This window comes from Neoarius graeffei, chromosome 20 (genome assembly GCF_027579695.1).
Source record: "Neoarius graeffei isolate fNeoGra1 chromosome 20, fNeoGra1.pri, whole genome shotgun sequence".
Taxonomy (NCBI): Eukaryota; Metazoa; Chordata; class Actinopteri; order Siluriformes; family Ariidae; genus Neoarius; species Neoarius graeffei.
Window position 1 is genome coordinate 8782593 of NC_083588.1, and position 20238 is coordinate 8802830.

At 40.8% G+C, this 20238-nt stretch overlaps 1 gene segment (V, D, J or C); it reads right to left on the bottom strand.

Moving 5' to 3' along the window:
- Positions 1-2530: 2530 nt before the first annotated feature.
- On the bottom strand, positions 2531-2967 carry LOC132869158 (immunoglobulin heavy variable 4-39-like; the record flags this gene model as incomplete). The annotated part of the segment is given in 2 exon segments: positions 2531-2841; positions 2925-2967. Coding segments are annotated over 2 exon segments (354 nt in total), but the record flags the coding sequence as incomplete, so codon positions are not given.
- Between the last annotated feature and the right edge of the window lie 17271 nt (positions 2968-20238).

Sequence of the window (20238 nt, forward strand, 5' to 3'; positions counted from 1 at the left end):
GGTGTGTGTTGTTTGTACTGGGGTCTTCTCTGCTCTCCAAAGTTTAACAGAGACCATCACACCATATAAATAGAGCGATATCCAGCCCTGACGCTTGTATTTGCTTATCTGCTGATGATGGGAGGAGAACGGATTTAAAATGTATTTAAATCATGAGGAGGAGATTCATCTTATGGAGAATGTGTGGCTTTTTTAATAGAACAAATCTTTTCCATGATAGAAAGCTCTTTACCAAGTTCCATTATTTATCAATCAATAATAAAGGGAATTATACATATAGAGAAACTCACAACAAGGATAAGATACTAAACTTAGGGAGATGATTATTATTTGTGTTTGAGGACATAAATTCCCCTCCTGCCCACTTCTGCATTTTTTTTTTTTGTAATATTTTCTCACAAACTCTGTTGGTTCTTTTTGCCACAATATAAACACATTAGTTTTTTTTAAACTATAGTGAGAGAGTATGGGACAATGGAAAACTCACTGCCCATACAAAAGTGCAGGTGTACAGAGCCTGTGTCATCAGCACACTCCTGTATGGTAGTGAAACCTGGACACCATACTCATAAGAGCGGCGGCTAAACAGCTTCCACCTTCGCTGCCTGAGGCGTATACTGGATATCACCTGGAGGGATAGGATCACCAACACAGCAGTCCTGGAGAGAGCGCAGCTTCCCAGCATGTACTCTCTTCTGAGGCAGCGACGTCTCCGCTGGGTGGGCAATGTCCGGCAGATGGACGATGGACGAATCCCGAAGGACATCCTCTATGCAGAACTGTCATCTGGCAAGAGACAAACTGGCCGCCCCCAGATTCGCTACAAGGACGTCTGTAAGCAAGACCTCAAGTGCTTCAACATCAGCTCTGTCACTTGGGAAAATGCAGCTCAGGACTGCCTTCAGTGGCAGCAGGCACTCCGCAGGGGGCTGCTAGAATATGAAACCACCCTGGCTTGTCACCAGGAAGCAAAGAGGACAAGGAGGAACCAACAACAGGACACCACCACACCACCAACATTAACGGAACCGATCTACGCATCTGATATCTGCAGCTGAGTCTGCCTCTCACGGATTGGTCTTCTCAGCCAAAGCAGATGCTGCGCGAAAACCTAACTCCAGGCACAAGAAATCCATGGTCTTCTGAGACTGCGATGCCGATGAGTGACATGAACAAGGATGAAGCAGAAAACATGTCATGCAGCATCACATGAGCTCCCAATACACTGCCATGTTCATGTTTCTGGTCTTTTGTGGCTCCCACAAGCTTCATATCTGACCACATGCTCCTGTGACTTTATTAGAGCTGATTCCCCTCCTGATGCACACCTCAAGATTGTACTTTTCTGATAACTTTTTTTTCAAAATCAAACTAATTCCAGTCACAATGTTGGACATCAGTTCTCTCTCAGTGATTTTAATCTCTGCCCTTTTAACCTCAACATGTTGGGCAGATGTTGTTGAAGTAGAGAAAGAGTGTGTCTCAGAGGACTTGAAGCAAAATGAAAAGCAGAATGTTCATGCATTTCTAATGTTGCTGCAGATCTCTCGAACCCCATTTCTGGAAAATTTGGGATATTTTCCAAAATGCAATAAAAACAAAAATCTGTGGTCCGTTAATGAATGTGAGCATTTATTTAATTGACAAAAGTACAAAGAAAAGATTTTCAATAGTTTTACTGACCAACTTCATGATATTTTGTGTATATGAACAAAGTTAGAATTTGACGCCTGCAACACACTCAAACTAGTTGGGACAGAGGCAAAATAAGACTAAAATGTTGATACGATATTCAAGTCCCACTGTTTTGGAAGATTCCACAATTCACAGGTATTGTATCTGACCAGGTGGGTGGAGCACAGAAGCACGGCAGGCTAGGACTGAGTTCACAAAAACTCTTATTCTTTAGCTTTTCAGCTTTCTACACTCTCCCAGCCACACGCAAGTGTTCTGGTTGGGGAGAGAGCACCCTTTCTCTGCTCTCTCTCTCCTTTTAAAGGGTGCGGTCACTGGGGAAGACACACAAACACAGGTTAATTCTCATCAGGTGTAATGATTCCACCACTGACCTTCCCTGACTCTGCCCTCCATTCACAGACTGACGCTTGGCCACGCCCCCACTGCCACAGCAGGTTAATTGGAGAGATGGAAAAATTCTACTTTTCTTCAAAGTCATGACAAAATGCTCTCACACTTTCTCACACATGATACACAAACTCTGATTTGTTGGGGGTGATTATTGTTATTTAATGATATAACAGCAGAACAAGTTCTTGTTAGTGATGTGATTATAATAGTGTGTATAAATGTGCAGCAGGGTGAGAGATGTAGCAGTGTGGTTTCAAATCTACGCCACAAATGAATAAAAAAAAATTAACATGAAACTCTCTTGTTATTTTGTGGGATTATTTATTTTTTACTTCGACGTGAATGGATGAGTTTTGTATCTTGTGGACATTCTGTTATCCTCTCCACTGTATGAGGTGTTTTTGTACAGGGATGTTGTTGATTTGTCTCACTGTGGTTCACGAGCGCAGTAATACACAGCTGTGTCTTCAGTCTGCATGTTCTCTCCCTGTAAGGTCACAGTGTTACTGGAAGTGTCGCGAGAGACGACAAATTTGTCTTTCAGTGAATCTTTCTTGTAAATATCCCCATTATAATAAATGATATTGATCCATTCCAAAGGTTTTCCTGCAGGTTGTCGAATCCAAGCTGTTCCACGGTGGCTGCTGCTATCAGTGATCGAAGCGCCAGACACTCTACAGGTGAGAGTTAAAGTCTCTCCTGGCTTTATCACCACTGAGTCTGGCTGGATGAGCTCAGTAGCACAGAACACATCTGTGAAAAGAGAAAAAGAAAAGGTTGCCATGTTGAACTGAAAGGATCAGATGAACTCATAAAGCTTCAATCTAAACACTCACAGGGGGCGAGAGCCAGCAGCAGCAGTGGAGCTGAAACAAACATGTTTGTGTTGAAGCAGGACGAATGAGAACCGCTTCCTCTCGAGATAAGCATGGTGCTAATATTACAAGAGGAGACGGAGATTTGCATAAACATTACAGAGGAACTGTGTTGAGTGCAGCTCTGCAGATGTTCATCACAGTCAAATCACATGTCTCGATTTAACATCAATTTAATGTAGGAAATAATTAATTTATGATTATTACTAGTAAGATTTTTTTGTTGAAAATAATGGTTCATAAATAAATAAATAATGCAATTCTCCCTTGTTATATTGGTTGTCATGAAAAATAAACTGAATTTTTGCCATAATACATCAAAAGAATAATAATAATAATGAGAAAAACAAGTTTTTATATCATTATCAGCCCTGTTCAGACTGCACTCTTGAGAATTGCACGAAGACAGAGATCAATATCATGTGTATGAAGATCCTAGTTTCTAGTTTTTAATGTTTATGATGGCAATGTCAAATCTTAGTTTCATTTATTGATCCAGAAGAGCAGTACGTCACTGAGCCCCTCATTCTAATGGTGCTGGTTCTCAACTAATGAGCAGCGTTATTTGTTGTCTTGTGGACTCCTGAACACAGACAGGGCTGTGAAAAATCCGTGGAATTCTGCGAATTTGGCCGCCAAAAATATAATTTTAGTAAATCATCTAATTTTGCAATAAAAAATTGGGGGGGGGGGGGGGGGCGGGGGATTGTTGTCTACCGACCGCGAGTAGTCTCATACAGCGAATGTCACCGAGCCGGCGAGTCTGGGAAAGAGCCTACCGCAAATTGTTCTTTCTGTCACGACATTGTAATTTTTTGGTATCTTTTTTTCTTTTGCGACAATGACAGACCAGTTTACCGCATTTGTGCCATGCTTACAAACCACGGCGCGAATCTTGTGTTCTTTTCGTTTTACCATTGTGCTCTTTAAACACGCTTTCGATATCAACGGTTTTGAAAAGGAGAATTTTGCGGTATGTCCCCGTCATGGAGGGACATCGTTCAGAGGGAGGACGGTGAGACCGACGATGTCAAAACCATTGACAAGGAAAACGGTATCAAAAATCCATGGAATTGGCGATGGCTGGAGTTTTAAGCCGGTAGTGAATATCTCCATGAGCACATACGGAAGATAAAAGAACCGGGGAAAGCTTACTGCATCTTGTGCCATCAGGATGTGAAGTACGGTTCTGGTGGAAGAACACATTTGGTTGACCATGTTAAAGGAAAAAAACATGCGGAATTGGTGAAATTGAAGCTGTCGAACTATAGATTACCAGGTAGACCATCTTGTTCACATTTATTATTTATGTAGTTTGAACTTATGTTATTGTTCATAATGTTCATTATTATCATGAATACGTAATGAAAGAGAGACCAAAAGAGCAAGGAAAAGCCATATAGAAAATCAGAAAGAAAAGAGTAGGCTTTCTAAGCTGAAGAAACTGCTAACAAAGAAAAGGAAATAAATATAAATATTGACTTGTAAATAGTTGTATATAGTTTTTGACTAGAATCTGTCTAACATGAACAAGAAAGACATTTTGGTATTGAATCAGTTCAAAAACAAGAACATTAGTGACTATTATTTAATAGTCAGTCTAGAATTTCCCCCCTGGAAAAGCCATTATGGTACCCAATGAATTGATACGAATCAACAGAAGAATATAAGTGAATTTACAATATGAGGAATGTTATTGATATATTTTCATTCTTCAAGTGAACCCTTATCAGTTAAAAGGTAAATCAGTTCATATTGTATTATTTCAACATCATAATAACAGTTCAAATTAAATGGCATGTTTGAGAAAATATTCGCTTTCAGGAGATGCTTCAAATCTATCAATATACACAAAATCTGTTCAGCTTCTGGGGGGATGCGCCCCCCAGACCCCCTGCTAAAATTGTTTCGGATTTTGTCATTTCTATTTCACAGTCCTGCACAAATTATTCTGGTGTTGCTCAGAGCATGAATTTAAACAGCTAAATTTGTGAAATTATTTTGTCATTGTGCACTGAGTGAAGTGAACAGACAGTTAGGTCCATAAATATTTGTACAGAGACCACGTTTTTCTAATTTTGGTTCTGTACATTACCACAATGAATTTTGAACAAAACAATTCAGATGCAGTTGAAGTTCAGACTTTCAGCTTTAATTCAGTGGGTTGAACAAAATGATTGCATAAAAATGTGAGGAACTAAAGCATTTTTTAAACACAATCCCTTCATTTCAGGGGCTCAAAAGTAATTGGACAAATTAAATAATTGTAAATAAAATGTTCATTTCTAATACTTGGTTGAAAACCCTTTGTTGGCAATGACTGCCTGAAGTCTTGAACTCATGGACATCACCAGATGCTGCGTTTCCTCCTTTTAAATGCTCTGCCAGGCCTTTACTGCAGCGGTTTTCAGTTGTTGCATGTTTGTGGGCCTTTCTGTCTGAAGTTTAGTCTCGAACAAGTGAAATGCATGCTCAATTGGGTTGAGATCAGGTGACTGACTTGGCCATTCAAGAATATTCCACTTCTTTGCTTTAATAAACTCCTGGGTTGCTTTGGCTTTATGTTTTGGGTCATTGTCCATCTGTATTATGAAACGCCGACCAATCAGTTTGGCTGGATTTGAGCACACAGTATGTCTCTGAATGCCTCAGAATTCATCCGGCTGCTTCTGTCCTGTGTCACATCATCAATAAACACTAGTGACCCAGTGCCACTGGCAGCCATGCATGCCCAAGCCATCACACTGCATCCGCCGTGTTTTACAGATGATGTGGTATGCTTTGGATCATGAGCTGTACCACGCCTTCGCCATACTTTTTTCTTGCCATCATTCTGGTAAAGGTTGATCTTGGTTTCATCTGTCCAAAGAATGTTCTTCCAGAACTGTGCTGGCTTTTTTAGATGTTTTTTAGCAAAGTCCAATCTAGCCTTTTTATTCTTGAGGCTTATGAGTGGCTCGCACTGTGCAGTGAACCCTCTGTATTTACTTTCATGCAGTCTTCTCTTTATGGTAGATTTGGATATTGATACGCCTACCTCCTGGAGAGTGTTGTTCATTTGGTTGGCTGCTGTGAAGGGGTTTCTCTTCACCATGGAAATTATTCTGCAATCATCCACCACTGTTGTCTTCTGTGGGTGTCCAGGTCTTTTTGCATTGATGAGTTCACCAGTGCTTTCTTTCTTTCTTTCTTTCTTTCTTTCTTTCTCAGGATGTACCAAACTGTAGATTTTGCCACTCCTAATATTGTAGCAATTTCTCGGATGGGTTTTTTTCTGTTTTCGCAGCTTAAGCATGGCTTGTTTCACCTGCATGGAGAGCTCCTTTGACCGTATGTTTTCTTCACAGCAAAATCTTCCAAATACAAGCACCACACCTCAAATCAATTCCAGGCCTTTTATCTGCTTAATTGAGAATGACATAACGAAGGAATTGCCCACACCTGCCCATGAAATAGCCTTTGAGTCAATTGTCCAATTACTTTTGGTCCCTTTAAAAACGGGGTGGCACAGGTAAAGGAGCTGAAACTCCTAAACCCTTCATCCAATTTTAATGTGGATACCCTCAAATGAAAGCTGAAAGTCTGGACTTTATGTCCATGTCCATTATATAACTATAACTTGAATATGTTTCAGTAAACAGGTAAAAAAAACAAAATTTGTGTCAGTGTCCAAATATATATGGACCTAACTGTACTTTCCAAGCAACAAGAGGCACAAATTCTGAGCTCCGTTACATCTGTAGATGAGGAGATTTACCTCCAACTGATCAGAGCAGTTTAAAGAACTGGAATATGATCATCATTAAAGCTGTTAAAGCCAAACGTTCAATGTCCAAAGACAGATATTATGTTCAAATCATAAACTGTGATGTTCATATCACCTGGCCTTTGGAGAGTCTGAATGCTGCAGTCACACTTTACCTTCTTCACATTAACTATGGATTGGAATGGAATGGATTGACAGATTATTCATGATGGATTAACTGTATATCCAGCTCAGGACAAGAAATTATTTCATATTGAGGCCAAAGATGAAACATGATGTTGATTTCCCTTTGTCTTTAAAATACAGAGGGGTCTGGGCCCTGTGAGCTCATTTATACCAGGCGTCCCTGGGGACAAGTGGACTGCAGGGAGATGAACATGAACAGGGATGTTTTTGTACAGGGCTGCAGGGAGTCAGTAGTGCTGTGTGTCTCTGGCACAGTAATACACAGCCGTGTCCTCGGTCTGAGAGTTTTGTCCTCTTAAATAAACTGTTCTGCTGGATGTGTCGTGGCTGAAACTGATCTTGCTCTACACTGTATCTTTGAGATTCATGCTACCACCACTACACAGATATCCGAGCCATTCCAGAGCTTTCCCAGCAGGTTGTCATATCCAGTAAATACAATAGCTCGACTCTGAGATCTTACAAGAGATGGTGAACGACTCTCCAGGTTTCACGAGCACAGAGGCTGACTGAGTGAGCTCCACAGCACCAACACCACCTGACAACAACAACAATAAAACATCGTCAAATCATTTGCCCAACCAGGTATGAAATCTAAACTCATTCAGCCAACATGGAGACTTACAGAATGCAGCTGTGAGCAGCAGCAGCACTGATGAGAGCATCGTTGTTTGGGACAGAACTGAAGTGAATTAAACTGTTCAGCTGCTCTCCTCCTCACCACACACACACACTCACACTCCCCAACCTCATATAAGAGAGATCAGTGAAGGATTTGCATCAAATGCATCACATGACCTTGAAGACTCGGGTTTTAAAACTAAACACTTGCGTATCTCTGTGACCAACTGATTCAAGTTTCAAAGAGTTTCAAAGTGTTTATTGTCATATGCACAGTAAGGAACATGTCCTCTTGCACAATGAAATTCTTAGTTTGCCGTCCACCATGAGTGCCACATTACAACAATAAATAGGTGGAAGAAATTTTACAAAGTCAAGCAAATATAGTGCAAAATAAAAAGAAAAAAACAACAGTATATTACAAAATAAAGGTTATGTATTTACCTTTTTTTTCCTTATTTACCTCAGAGCTAGTCACTGAGGGTGGGGTGCAAACCAAGTGTGGACAGTTTTTGGATGAGTTTGTGGGGGATGACCCTGTTGAAGGCAGAGCTGTAGTCAACAAAGAGTCTTCTGATGTAGGAGTCTTTGTTTTCCAGGTGGGAGAGGGTATAACGGAGGGCAGCAGCAATGGCGTCTGAGGTGGACCTGTTGGGCCTGTAGGCATACTGCAGGGAGTCCGGTATACTGCTTTGAATGTGGGCCAGTACCACTCAATCAAAGAATTTTGAGATGATTGAAGTGAGTGCTTTCGGCCTGTAATCATTCAGGCAGGTGGGTGGGCTCTTCTTGGGAAGAGGGACAATGGTTGTGGTCTTGAAGCAGGAGGGAACAGTGCTCTGACTGAGGGATAGGTTGAAGATAGCGGTGAAAACATCAGCCAGCTCATTGGCACATACTCTGAGGGACCGCCAAGGGATGTTGCCTGGTCCTGCTACCTTCCTGGGGTTGATCTTCCTCAGAGCTTTGTGTACCTGGCCTGATGAGACTGTTGATGGTGGGGTGGGGGGATTGGTTGGTGCAGGTGTGTGTGCCTCCTCTCTGTGCTGTAGCTGGAGGTCTCAAAGCGGGTGTAGAAAGTGTTGAGTTCATCCAGCAGGCTGTCTGTGGAGCTGATGCTGCTGGTGGTGGTCCTGAAGTCTGTGAAGTGCTGCAGGCCATGCCACATCCGCCCGGGGTCAGCAGTAGAATAGAAGCTGTCCAGCTTCTCTCTGTACTGCCTCTTGGCCGCTGTAATGGCTTATCTCAGTCCATACTTTGCCGCTTTGTACTCCATTTCATTGCCTGATCTAAATGCAAGAGAGTGAGCATGCAACATGCGTCATACCTGACTGTTTATCCAGGGCTTTTGGTTGGGGAGCTTCCTGATCTGTATGGTGGGCACGATGTTGCAGACTCTCACATTTTTAGAACAGCGGTTTTGACAGTAGTTTCGGCAACAAGGTTGACAGAACAGTGCTTGGTCGAATATGTTTTCATTTCGAAATAATTTACACAGACACTTATATAATGGATGCTCCACATAAATTTATTTAAAACATGGGGAGGAGATTCATGTGATGGAGAATGTGTGGCTTTTTATGGAACAGAAGCCTCTTTATCATATCCTATAATTTTCAATCAAATATTCAAGCATCAGTGATATAGGCAATAAGGATTAAATACTGAATTTAGAATGATAATTATTATCAATGCTTGAGGATATTGGGATCATGATCGTGGAAAAATTCTACTTCTCTTCAAAGTCATGACAGAATGCTCTCACACTTTTTCACACATGATACACAAACTCTAATTGGTTGAGCTGATTATTCCTGCTGAATGATACTATAGTACAACAAGTTCTTGCTTGTGATGTGATTATAATAGTGTGCAGAATGTGAAGCAATAATGGAGATGTCACACAGGGGTTTAAAATCTATGCTCCAATCTACTGAAAAAATAATTAACATGGAACTTTGTTGTAATTTGTGGGATTATTTATTTTTTAGTTTGACTTGGATCTATAAGACATTTTCAACAGAAGAAGAAGAATAAACCTTTATTTGTCACATGCACACTCAAGCACAGTGAAATTCATCCTCTGCATTTAACCCATCTGAAGCAGTGAACACACACACACACACCCAGAGCAGTGGGCAGCCATCCTACAGTGCGCGGGGAGCAGTTAGGGGTTAGGTACGGTACCTTGCTCAAGGGGAATTCAGCCCAAGGCCACCCCATGAAGACATTCTGTTACAATGGACACTGCATGAGGTGTTTTTGTACAGGGATGTTGTTTATTTGTCTCACTGTGGAGAGAGAGCACAATAATACACAGCTGTGTCTTCAGTCTGCAGATTCTGTCCTCGAATTGTTATTGTGTTAGTAGCAGTGTCTCTGGAGATGCTGAACTTAGTTTTTAGTTTCTCATTGGAATATAGACTCCCACCACGATAGATGTGTCCAATCCACTCCAGAGTTTTTTCCTGCAGGTTGTCGCATCCATGACGTACCTTCACTCGTGACTGACTATGAAACCTTGCAGTGGACGGAGAGACTCTGGCCTGGCTGGACTGTCATGGTGATATCTCACACTGTAAAAAATTTTACGGGCAGGTGTTGATTGAACATAGATTTTACATATCATTTGACTCAGAAATGTCATTTTCACTTACAACCAACTTAACCAGGTCAGCCTAATACACTTTCTCTCATTGTGATATCATGTTGAGCTATCAAGAATTTTAACATCCAAATATCAAAGATATCCTTGTTGATAGAACTAGCTGCAACCTGTTGCAACGCTGCATGTTGGTATCCTTGTTGGTAGAACCAATGACGCATATATACACGTGCTGTATGGGGTTTCCTTACCTCTGCGCAGGGGCAAATCACATCAAGGAGGAACGTGCTTGTTCTGAAGAACTTTGCTTTGCTGGGAGTATTGGTTGTCTTTCATGTTGAGTAGTGTTTGTTTGCTTGTTTTAGAAGACGGGTTGTGCTCGTCATCATGTTCTTCTATAGGACTATATAAAATGGATCAGTTATTGTGAATGTTTATTGTCTCCAACGAACTGCATTAGCCAAATTGGGATTGTTAACTGGTGTTAGCTTCTCTAGTCACGTTCACCACATTAGCCATACAACAGTTTTGAATCCATTAACTTTCATGTGGGATTAAATAGTATTCCTAAAAATAACTGCACCACAGAGTCTACATTTTGAGGTGACGATCATACATTTCGCAGAAATTGCACTAGCATTTATGGCACTGCGAATGAAAGTTTACAGGGAACATGGTATTGGAGACAGGATCTTCAAGCGCGTGTGCGGGCACGTATGCTATTACATAGTCCACGGTACAAGTGTGAAAAGGTGTATCAAGCTTGCCGAGCCTACTGTGTGTTTTTGGCTGTTGACCACAATGTCGGAGTTGCCAGAAGGACATGCTGTCCTACATACTATGTGGACCTCTTCCCTCCCCTCTTCTGCTTGTGACCAATCTGACAGCAACATCTCTGGATCAATCTCCTCCTTGGACACAGCAAGTTTACATTCAGACGATTCCAGGCCTAGCTCTTCTCTCCAAACAGACACTGTCAAGAGCCCACTGAGAGAGGACAGGAAGTGGCCCTCTCTATTCCCCATCCCAAAACTCTCCTATGACATTGAGCTAAAATTGCGGAAAGGAAATGAGGTCTATGCAAAAGAAAATAAGGCTCTTGAGGTGAGCAGAGCTATAAAAACAGAAATTTTGGATAAACTTGCACAGGCCATTTTTGACCTCAGAGGAGGCTACCCTGCCAAAGATGAACTTGCATCAGTTGTATCTGCTCTGGTACTCAAGTATCCATGCCTAAGAGACACAGACAGCATAACCGGTTACAATGCATGGCTTGTGAGTCTCAAGTACAAGCTTGGCAACTACAGGGCAAAACTGCGTGAGGCAGGATGCAATGAGATGGACGTGAACAGGAAAAGGCGACAAGGATATGGGGAAGATATCCCATTCACTCTCAAAAAAGCCAGAAGGGGAGAAGTGAATCACTTCCCAGACAACCCTGACCACCATGATGATAGTACACTTGAAGAGGAGCGGCTTGCTCTGGTGGAAGAATTCAAGAAAAAAAACAAGAACACGGCCGAGATGAGGATGAAGATGAGTCTGACCTTTTCCCTACGCCGTAAGGAAATTGTGGAGATGCAGCCTATGGTGACTGAGGTCCAGGAGAGATGGCCTGCACTGTTTTCACCGAGGGAGGTAAGGATTAGAGCTCTGCGCGGGTCGGATTTTTCAGTCCCGCTCCCACATTGTGCAGTCCCGCTCCCGTCCATGCCTGCAAAGAATTATGATTTTTCAGTCCCGCTCCCGCCCGCGCCTGCCATATTTTGTCCCGCTCCCGCCCGCAAATCCCGCATGATGCAGACGTTCGCGTTATTTCTCAGGAAAGTTCTTGTCTTGACACAGCGTGATGGTGCCCCGCCCCCTACTTTGAGTGGATTTGAGCATAAATATCTACAGCTCACATTCACATTTGTTATTATTTACCTTGTTTCTGAATTCAGTATGTAGTGTCTCTAATAATAATAATTAGTGCTGTCAAGCGATTAAAATATTTAATCACAAATTTTTGTCACATGAGAAACCATTGTAATTCTCTGATCAGCATAAAAAAGTGAATGGGCTTGCTTTGTACCATGAGTGAAGTGATTTACTGCTTGAGTTAGTCTACAACTCTAATCAGAGAGACAGGTTACACAGTGACGGTAGGCTTGACTCAATGCTATCCCAGAAATCCTTCCTGTAATATGCAAATTTGGCTGCCTCTGATTGGACAGCCAAATTTGCATATTACAGGAAGGATTTCTGGGATAGCATTGAGTCAAGCCTAGCGTCACTGTGTAACCTGTTTAAAACACATTTTTAGTTAGCGGGACTGCAGCTTATCACCGCTCCCACCCGCGCCTGCATATGTGCACTCCCGCTCCCGCCCGCATATGTGCACTTCCGGTCACGCCCGCAATGAGCTTTCAAAATTTGTCCCACGCCGCACTGCTTTGCGGCGGATCCCACGGGACTCCCGCGGGAGTGGAGGGCTCTAGTAAGGATTTACCATTTGAAATGTTCTTATCCTATTGTTGTATGACTATTGAAAACCTGTTAAAATCGGGATTTCAGACACCCTTTCTCCTGGCATGGAAGTCATGTATTTGAACTTCAACTAAGGTTTAAACTGGAGGACAATACATTGTATCACAGAAGTGAGTACACCCCTCACATTTCTGCAGATTTGTAAGTATATCTTTTCATGGGACAACATTAAAGAAATTTCACTGTGACACAATGAAAAGTAGTCAGTGTACAGCTTATATAACTGTTTCAATTTATTCACTCAAAATAATTCAGAATACAGCCATTAATGTCTCATCCTCTGGCAACAAAAGTGAGTACACCCCTATGTAAAAAATGCATAGAGGGGGTTGTGATCATCTTCAGTAGTCACAGTACATGTTGAATTGCATGTTTCTTTGGGTGATCTTCAGCTTCCCAATGTTAACGGCATTAATTCAGCCCCCAACCAGTCCCACTACCATGCTTGACTGTAAGCATGGGACACTTTTCTTTGTACTACTCACTTAGTTACCGCCACACATGCTTGACTTTTCATTGTATCAAAGTTACATTTCTTTACTGTTGTCCCATGAAAAGATATACTTGCAAATCTGCAGAAACTTGAGGGGTGTACTCAATTCTGTGATACACTGTATATTTATGACACATTTGTTCATGAAGTGAACACAATGGAAATATCAGTCATTAAAAACGTTAACATTTTGTAAGTAAAATGGGTGGGGAAAGGCTATGAAGTAATGGTCATTATTTTCATGTTTTCAGATATCTGAAGAATTCAATCGTATCACAGGCAAGGATCTCCTAGTGACTTTCCGTGCATCCCTTGACAAATATGCCAATCGTCTGTTAAAACTCTACCGGGCAAGGAAGACAGCATTTGGTTCAGCGATGGAAGCCCTACTGGATCAACTTGACAAAGAGGTGAGTAACTTGCTATAGAAGGAGTATGTGTGTAACATGTGTCTTGGAATTGTCTGGTTTTCTGCATTAATGGGTCATAAAATCTCACATAAGCTTCATACAAGTCAGTAGTAGAGTAGAGTAACTTTATTGATCCTGAAGGAAATGAAGGTGTCCAACCACTAAACACACAAGTCTCACATTTCATAAGTAGGTTTGAATTTTACAATTTATTTACACACTGTGAGTTATTGTTGTTGGGTAGCTGGATTGTTGACCATGTTTCTCTCTCTCTCTCTCTCTCTCTTTGAGATCTTTAGACAAGGGACATTGTGTCTCATCGAAAGACAGCAGCTCTCAGAGGATTACCGATCTTCATCCGTGAGGATGCATCCAAGTTTTTCCTCAAGTGTTTGGTAAGTGAATGTCTCTAATTCAGGGCCCGTTTACACGAGGACGCTGTCGGGTAAAAACGACTAAATATTTTATCAGAAGTGCCTTTCGTCTACACGGGGACGGCGTTTCCGAGGCTGAAAAACGGATCAAATTGAAAACGTCTTCCAGAGTGGATAAGTTAAAAATGGCCCCCGTTGCATATCCGTCTAAACTACCCAATACGCGAAACTCTGCTCGGATCTGCTCACGTCGGGTATGCGTTTACGTCATACATATGTCATATACTGTACATGCCAGCCCGGGAAGTAAGAAAGTAAGTAAAAAAGTAAGAGCATGTCTGACTACATCGATCCAACGGACCTTCAAGCTGCCCTGTGTTTTTAATGCAGTAGATGTGTTTTCCTGCTCACCCGCTCGGCTGGAGCTCCTCAGTTTGGTGTCACCAAGTTACACGCATGCGCGCACACGCGTGTGCGTGCATGCGCGCCGCCTATTCAAGCTGCTCGTGAAACCATAAACCCGAGACTGAAAACAAAACTCGCAGCCGAACGGGTTTATTTTCCTGAGATGGACACTGCCTTTTCTCTTCTTCACCGAAACAAGAGTGAGTGTTACTTAATAAAGGTAGATTAAAAGAGTTTTGGTTTGCTCCTGCTCCTCCCTCGAGCACTACAGTACCTCAGCCGGACCAGTGTTCTGTAAAGTTATCCTAGCAAGTTCACATACAGACCGTTTTATTATTCAAAACAAGTCAATACAAATTATTTGACTCGGCCAAAGACTCGACCAATACGCACAAAACATAAAAATTGGCAAATGCGTGAAATTCTCACCGATTTTCTATCAGCCCAGCTGATCGGTGGGACAAAACTACTGTTGAATTTTCCTACCCTCCTGGATTTCGCGCATGCGCAGTAGGCTTGGTAGGACAAATCCAAGAGGTAGGATAACTTTACAGAACAGCGGCACAGATGTGCAGATCAGACAAGACAGAAGACGTTGCGCATGCGTGCAGACATAGCGGAGACATTTATGCGTCACCGTATAGACGCAGATTTCCTCCTTGAAAACGGTCGTGTAGATGCGGAAAAAAGTGAGAACGAAAATGGACTTTTGCGTTTTTGTTTCAGACTGTCCCCATGTAAAGTGGGCCTCAGTTGTCTAATTTAGCTGTCATAGTCTGTCTCCTTTATACCATCCTGCCTGGAAATCCTGTTGGTCTGAAGTTTGACTGCTTTTTACAAACGGAGCAATTCTCTTTCTCAGCACCAAGTGATGATATTGACCGAGTCCCATTCACAAACATATTGTTCTAAGTTTTACAGGTGACTGTTGTAACATGACAGGGGATGTATTCTACAGATCACACCATCTCCAGTCATTCAGAGACAATAGTTCTGGTTTCTCAATCACCAGGTTATCACTGAGAAACCGTTTTCAAGTGGAGAAAAAAAATCTAGTTGTTTTTAACTGGAATACTTTGGTAACCATGATCTGGAGTGAGAATGTGGTGTAAGGTATATAGTGCTGATTATATACACAGGTGTCTTACACAGCCTGCCCCAAAAAAGACAAATATATATTTCCATCCAGTGTTGCAAATTTTCACCAAGATCTTGTTTTGATGATGGTAGGGTTTGAATGCTGTGCAAAGCCTTCTCCAGCACATTCCAAAGACTCAATGAGGTTGAGGTCTGGACTCAGTGGTGTCCAATCCATGTGTAGAAATGCCTTGTGCTCCCTGAACCACTCTAGTTTAATGAGTTGCTTCTCATTTATTAAAAAAAAACATGTCAAAAGACACATCCTGAGGTCATGTTGGCGTTAGTCTGTTTGAATAAGGTCACATCATTAGCACCAGTTTGGTGGCAGGTACAGGTTCAGCTACTGATTACCTGAATATAGTGAATGAGCAGGTAATTCCATCAATGGATTTTTTTTCTTTCCTGATGGCACGGGCATATACCAAGATGTCACTGCCAGGATTCATCGGGCTCAAGTTTTGAAAGAATGGTTCAGGGAGAATGAGACATCATTTTTACACATGAATTGGCCACCACAGAGTCCAGACCTCAACCTCATTGAGAATCTTTGGGATGTTCTGGATAAAGCTTTGTGCAGTGTTCAGACTCTACCATCAAATGAAGATTTAAGTATAATTGTACGGTAAACTTGGTGCTGTCCGCCTGTACTGCACATTGGTGTGTGTGTGTGTGTGTGTTGGGGATACCTGTTATGTTTTTCTACATACCTCTTATGTTTATATACTTACCTGGACCTAAACACCCTCTGCCTTGCCAATGCACCTGTGATGTGAGTGGTACTGTGAAACCCTTCCCTCCGACGCACATTGGTGGCACGAATCACAGATTTAATTAGTACACTCACAGGTGCCTGGCAGACAGAGTGTGAGTAGGACACAGTTTTCGACCACATAGTGTTTTTTCTTAGTTTGTACCTTTTTGTTACTTTATTTGTTGCAGTCATTGAAAGTCAACCGGACTGTGGAAAATGAATAGTAAGAACATTTAACTTTATTTCACTCTCCGTGCGTGCTTACTTTGGAATGCACGTCTGAAAAATCCCACACTCTGCCTCGTGTGGCCATGGAAATGTTTGGTGGAAAATGGCCACTACAGGTAGAATATCAGTGTAATTACTTTCCTGTGTATTTAATAATGTCTCTCTGATTTCCTTAGGAGACTGATCCTGAGGATGATGTGGTCTGAGGAGTATCTGTGGGGATCTTAACAGTCTACGAAGATGGTGGTGCCACCACACCAACAACTGTCCAAGATTTTGCTCTGGCCTTGGAAGGGGCCATTGTGCTGAATGAAATCCCAGATCTCCCCACTGCATTTGCATACGTTTTTGGACTGCTCTATGCAATGAACATCGACTACCCAAAGTCACTGAGGTACACTTTTGAAGCTATTCAGTCCATATTCTTTGAGCTTGGGTCTGGATACTCACAGCGCATCAAGTCGCTGAAAGCAAAGCTTGTGCACTAAACTTGTGTACGTTTCTAGTCTTGCACTAGACTTTTTTGGACATTTCTAGACGTGTTCTTTGGTCTTTGGTCATGTCAGTTTGGTTCAAAAGATGTGCATATATTTGAGCAGTTCTGTTCATTGTGGTAAAATTAGTAATGACCTGTCGGGCTTCAGATGGTGGCTCTAAGATTTTTATTTAGTTTACTTTTTTTGGATGGAGCACTTTATTACAAATTTTGCACACATTTCTTGAATGATTTAAGGCTTTTAAAAGTATAGTGTCTGTAATCCAGGTATTAACACTGACACTCAGGTGTAAAGGTTAACTTGATTTAAAGCTCAGGTAAAGGTTAACAAAGGTTTTTAGTTCTTTGTCGTAAAATTGAAATGTGAGATTGACACATGGCAGTCACAGTTGGTTTATTTTATCAAGTGCAAGTAGCTGATGCAGCCTGAGCACTTGTTTCTGTGATGCAGCCTGAGCACTTTTTTATTGTGATGTAGAATTTCAGTTTATTCCAGAACATTTTATACTTTTAAAGGCCTTAATCATTCAACAAATTTTTGCAAAATTTCAAATCATAGTGTGTAGTCCATATATTAACACTGACACTCAGCTGTGAACGTTAACTTGATTTGAATACTCAGGTAAAGGATAAAGTAAGTTTTTTTTTTTTTAGTTTTGTGTTGTAAAATTGAATTTTGAGATTGACACACAGCAATCACAGTTGGTTTATTTTATCAAGTGCAAGTAGCTGATGCAGCCTGAGCACTTCTTTGTGATGCAGCCTGAGCCCTTTTTTATTGTGATATGTCAGTTTACTCCAGAACACTTTATACTTGTGAAAGACTCATTCAACAAATGTGTTCAAAAGATGTGTATATATTTGAGCAGTTCTGTTCATTGTGGTAAAATTAGTAATGACCTGTCGGGCTTCAGATGGTGGCTCTAAGATTTTTACTTAGTTTACTTTTTTGGGGATTGAACACTATTATTACAAATTTTGCACGCATTTCTTGAATGATTAAGGCTTTTAAAAGTATAGTGTCTGTAATCCAGGTATTAACACCGACACTCAGGTGTAAAGGTTAACTTGATTTAAAGCCCAGGTAAAGGTTAACAAAGGTTTTTAGTTCTTCGTCGTAAAATTGAAATGTGAGATTGACACATAGCTGTCACAGTTGGTTTATTTTGTCAAGTGCAAGTAGCTGATGCAGCCTGAGCACTTGTTTCTGTGATGCAGCCTGAGCACTTTTTTATTGTGATGTAGAATTTCAGTTTATTCCAAAACACTTTATACTTTTAAAGGCCTTAATCATTCAACAAATGTTTGCAAAATTTCAAATCATAGTGTGTAGTCCATATATTAACACTGACACTCAGCTGTGAAGGTTAACTTGATTTGAATACTCAGGTAAAGGTTTAAGTTTTTTTTTTTAGTTTTTTTGTCGTAAAATTGAATTTTGAAATTGACACAGCAGTCACAGTTAGTTTATTTTGTCAAGTGCAAGTAGCTGATGGAGCCTGAGCACTTGTTTATGATGCAGCCTGAGCCCCTTTTTTATTGTGGTATAAATGTCAGTTTACTCCAGAACACTTGTGAAAGACTCATTCAACAAATGTGTTCAAAATTTCAAATTACAGTCTGTAATCCAACTTGACTTTAATGTTCAGGTAAATTTCAACAAAGGTCTTTAGTTCTTCATTCTAAAATTGAAATGTGAGATTGACATGTAGCAATCTGTCTGGAAGTGGATCACTTTTTTCCTGCACATTGCAGAATTATTTTTCATTTGCAAGAGACACAGTCTTACAAATAAAAGTGTTTTCCTTTGACAATTATTTGTAAGTGTCTTTTTTGCGCCAGTGATTTATTGTATGTTTTAAGGTACAGGTAACTTGAAAAAAAACATCATATGAAATGTAGAAATACATGTTATTATAGCAAACATTTATTTGTTATTATAAGAAGAGTAACCTAATTTGGGTAACAGCAAAAATACGTTGGTTGAAATCAAATGTAAACTCAAATTTTCTAGGCAACATGATGCAAGAGAATTTTGAATTGAGATGGTCAACAACAAGTAGTACGTTGGCTGAACTCAAATTTAAACTCAGAAATCCTTGTTGACTTAACAAGGATCTTTGTTGACTTAAGGAGCATTTTCTTGTTTAATTTGAGTTCAACCAACTTACCTTTTGTTGTTGACCATCTCAACACAAAATTCTCTTGCATCATGTTGCCTAGAAAATTTAAGTTGGGATGGTCACTTTTTTTTTTTACAGTGCACGCAATATATGCTACACATTTATTGTCATTGTAGTAAATGAATGAATTTGATAAAGCACTCACAGGAAGCAGCTGCCAGCAGGAGCAGTCGAGATGGAGAGAACAAGGTGTGTGTTGTTTGTACTGGGTTCTTCTCTGTTCTCCAAAGTTTAACAGAGACCATCAGACCACATAAATAGAGCGATATCCAGCCTTGGCATTTGTATTTGCTTTTCTGCTGATGATGGGAGGAGAACAGATTTAAAATGTAATTAAATCATGAGGAGGAGATTCATCGAATGGAGAATGTGTGGCTTTTTAATGGAACAAATCTTTTCCATAACAGAAAGTTCTTTACCAACTTCAATACCAGATCAATAATAGAGGGAATTATACATACAGAGAACCTTGCAACAAGGATTAGATACTATATTTAGGGTGATAATTATTATCTGTGCTTGAGGACATAAATTCCCCTCCTGCCCATGCCTGCATTTATTTTTATTTTATAATATTTTCTCACAAACTCAGTTCTTTTTCCCACAATATAAACACATTATGCCTTGAAACCACAGTGACGTGAACAAGGATGAAGCAGAAACGTGTCAAGCAGCATCACATGAGCTCCCAATACACTGCCATGTTCATTTTTCTGGTCTTTTGTGGCTCCCACAAGCTTCATATCTGACCACATGCTCCTGAGACTTTATTAGAGCTGATTCCCCTCCTGATGCACACCTCAAGTTGAGACTTTTCTGACAATTCTTTCTTTTTAAATGAAACATTTCCAGACACATTGTTGGACATCAGTCTTCTCTCAGTCATTTTAACCTCAACATGTGGGGCAGATGTTGTCAAAGTAGAGAAAGAGCACCACTCAGAGGACTTGAAGCAAAATGAAAAGCAGAATATTCATGAAGATGTTCATGATAAATGACTCTGGGGTTCAGTTTCCTGCTGAGGGAATATTTACAGCTCATGAGGATGTGCTTGTGTAAGTTTTTGTACAGCTCTGGAGTCTGTTGTA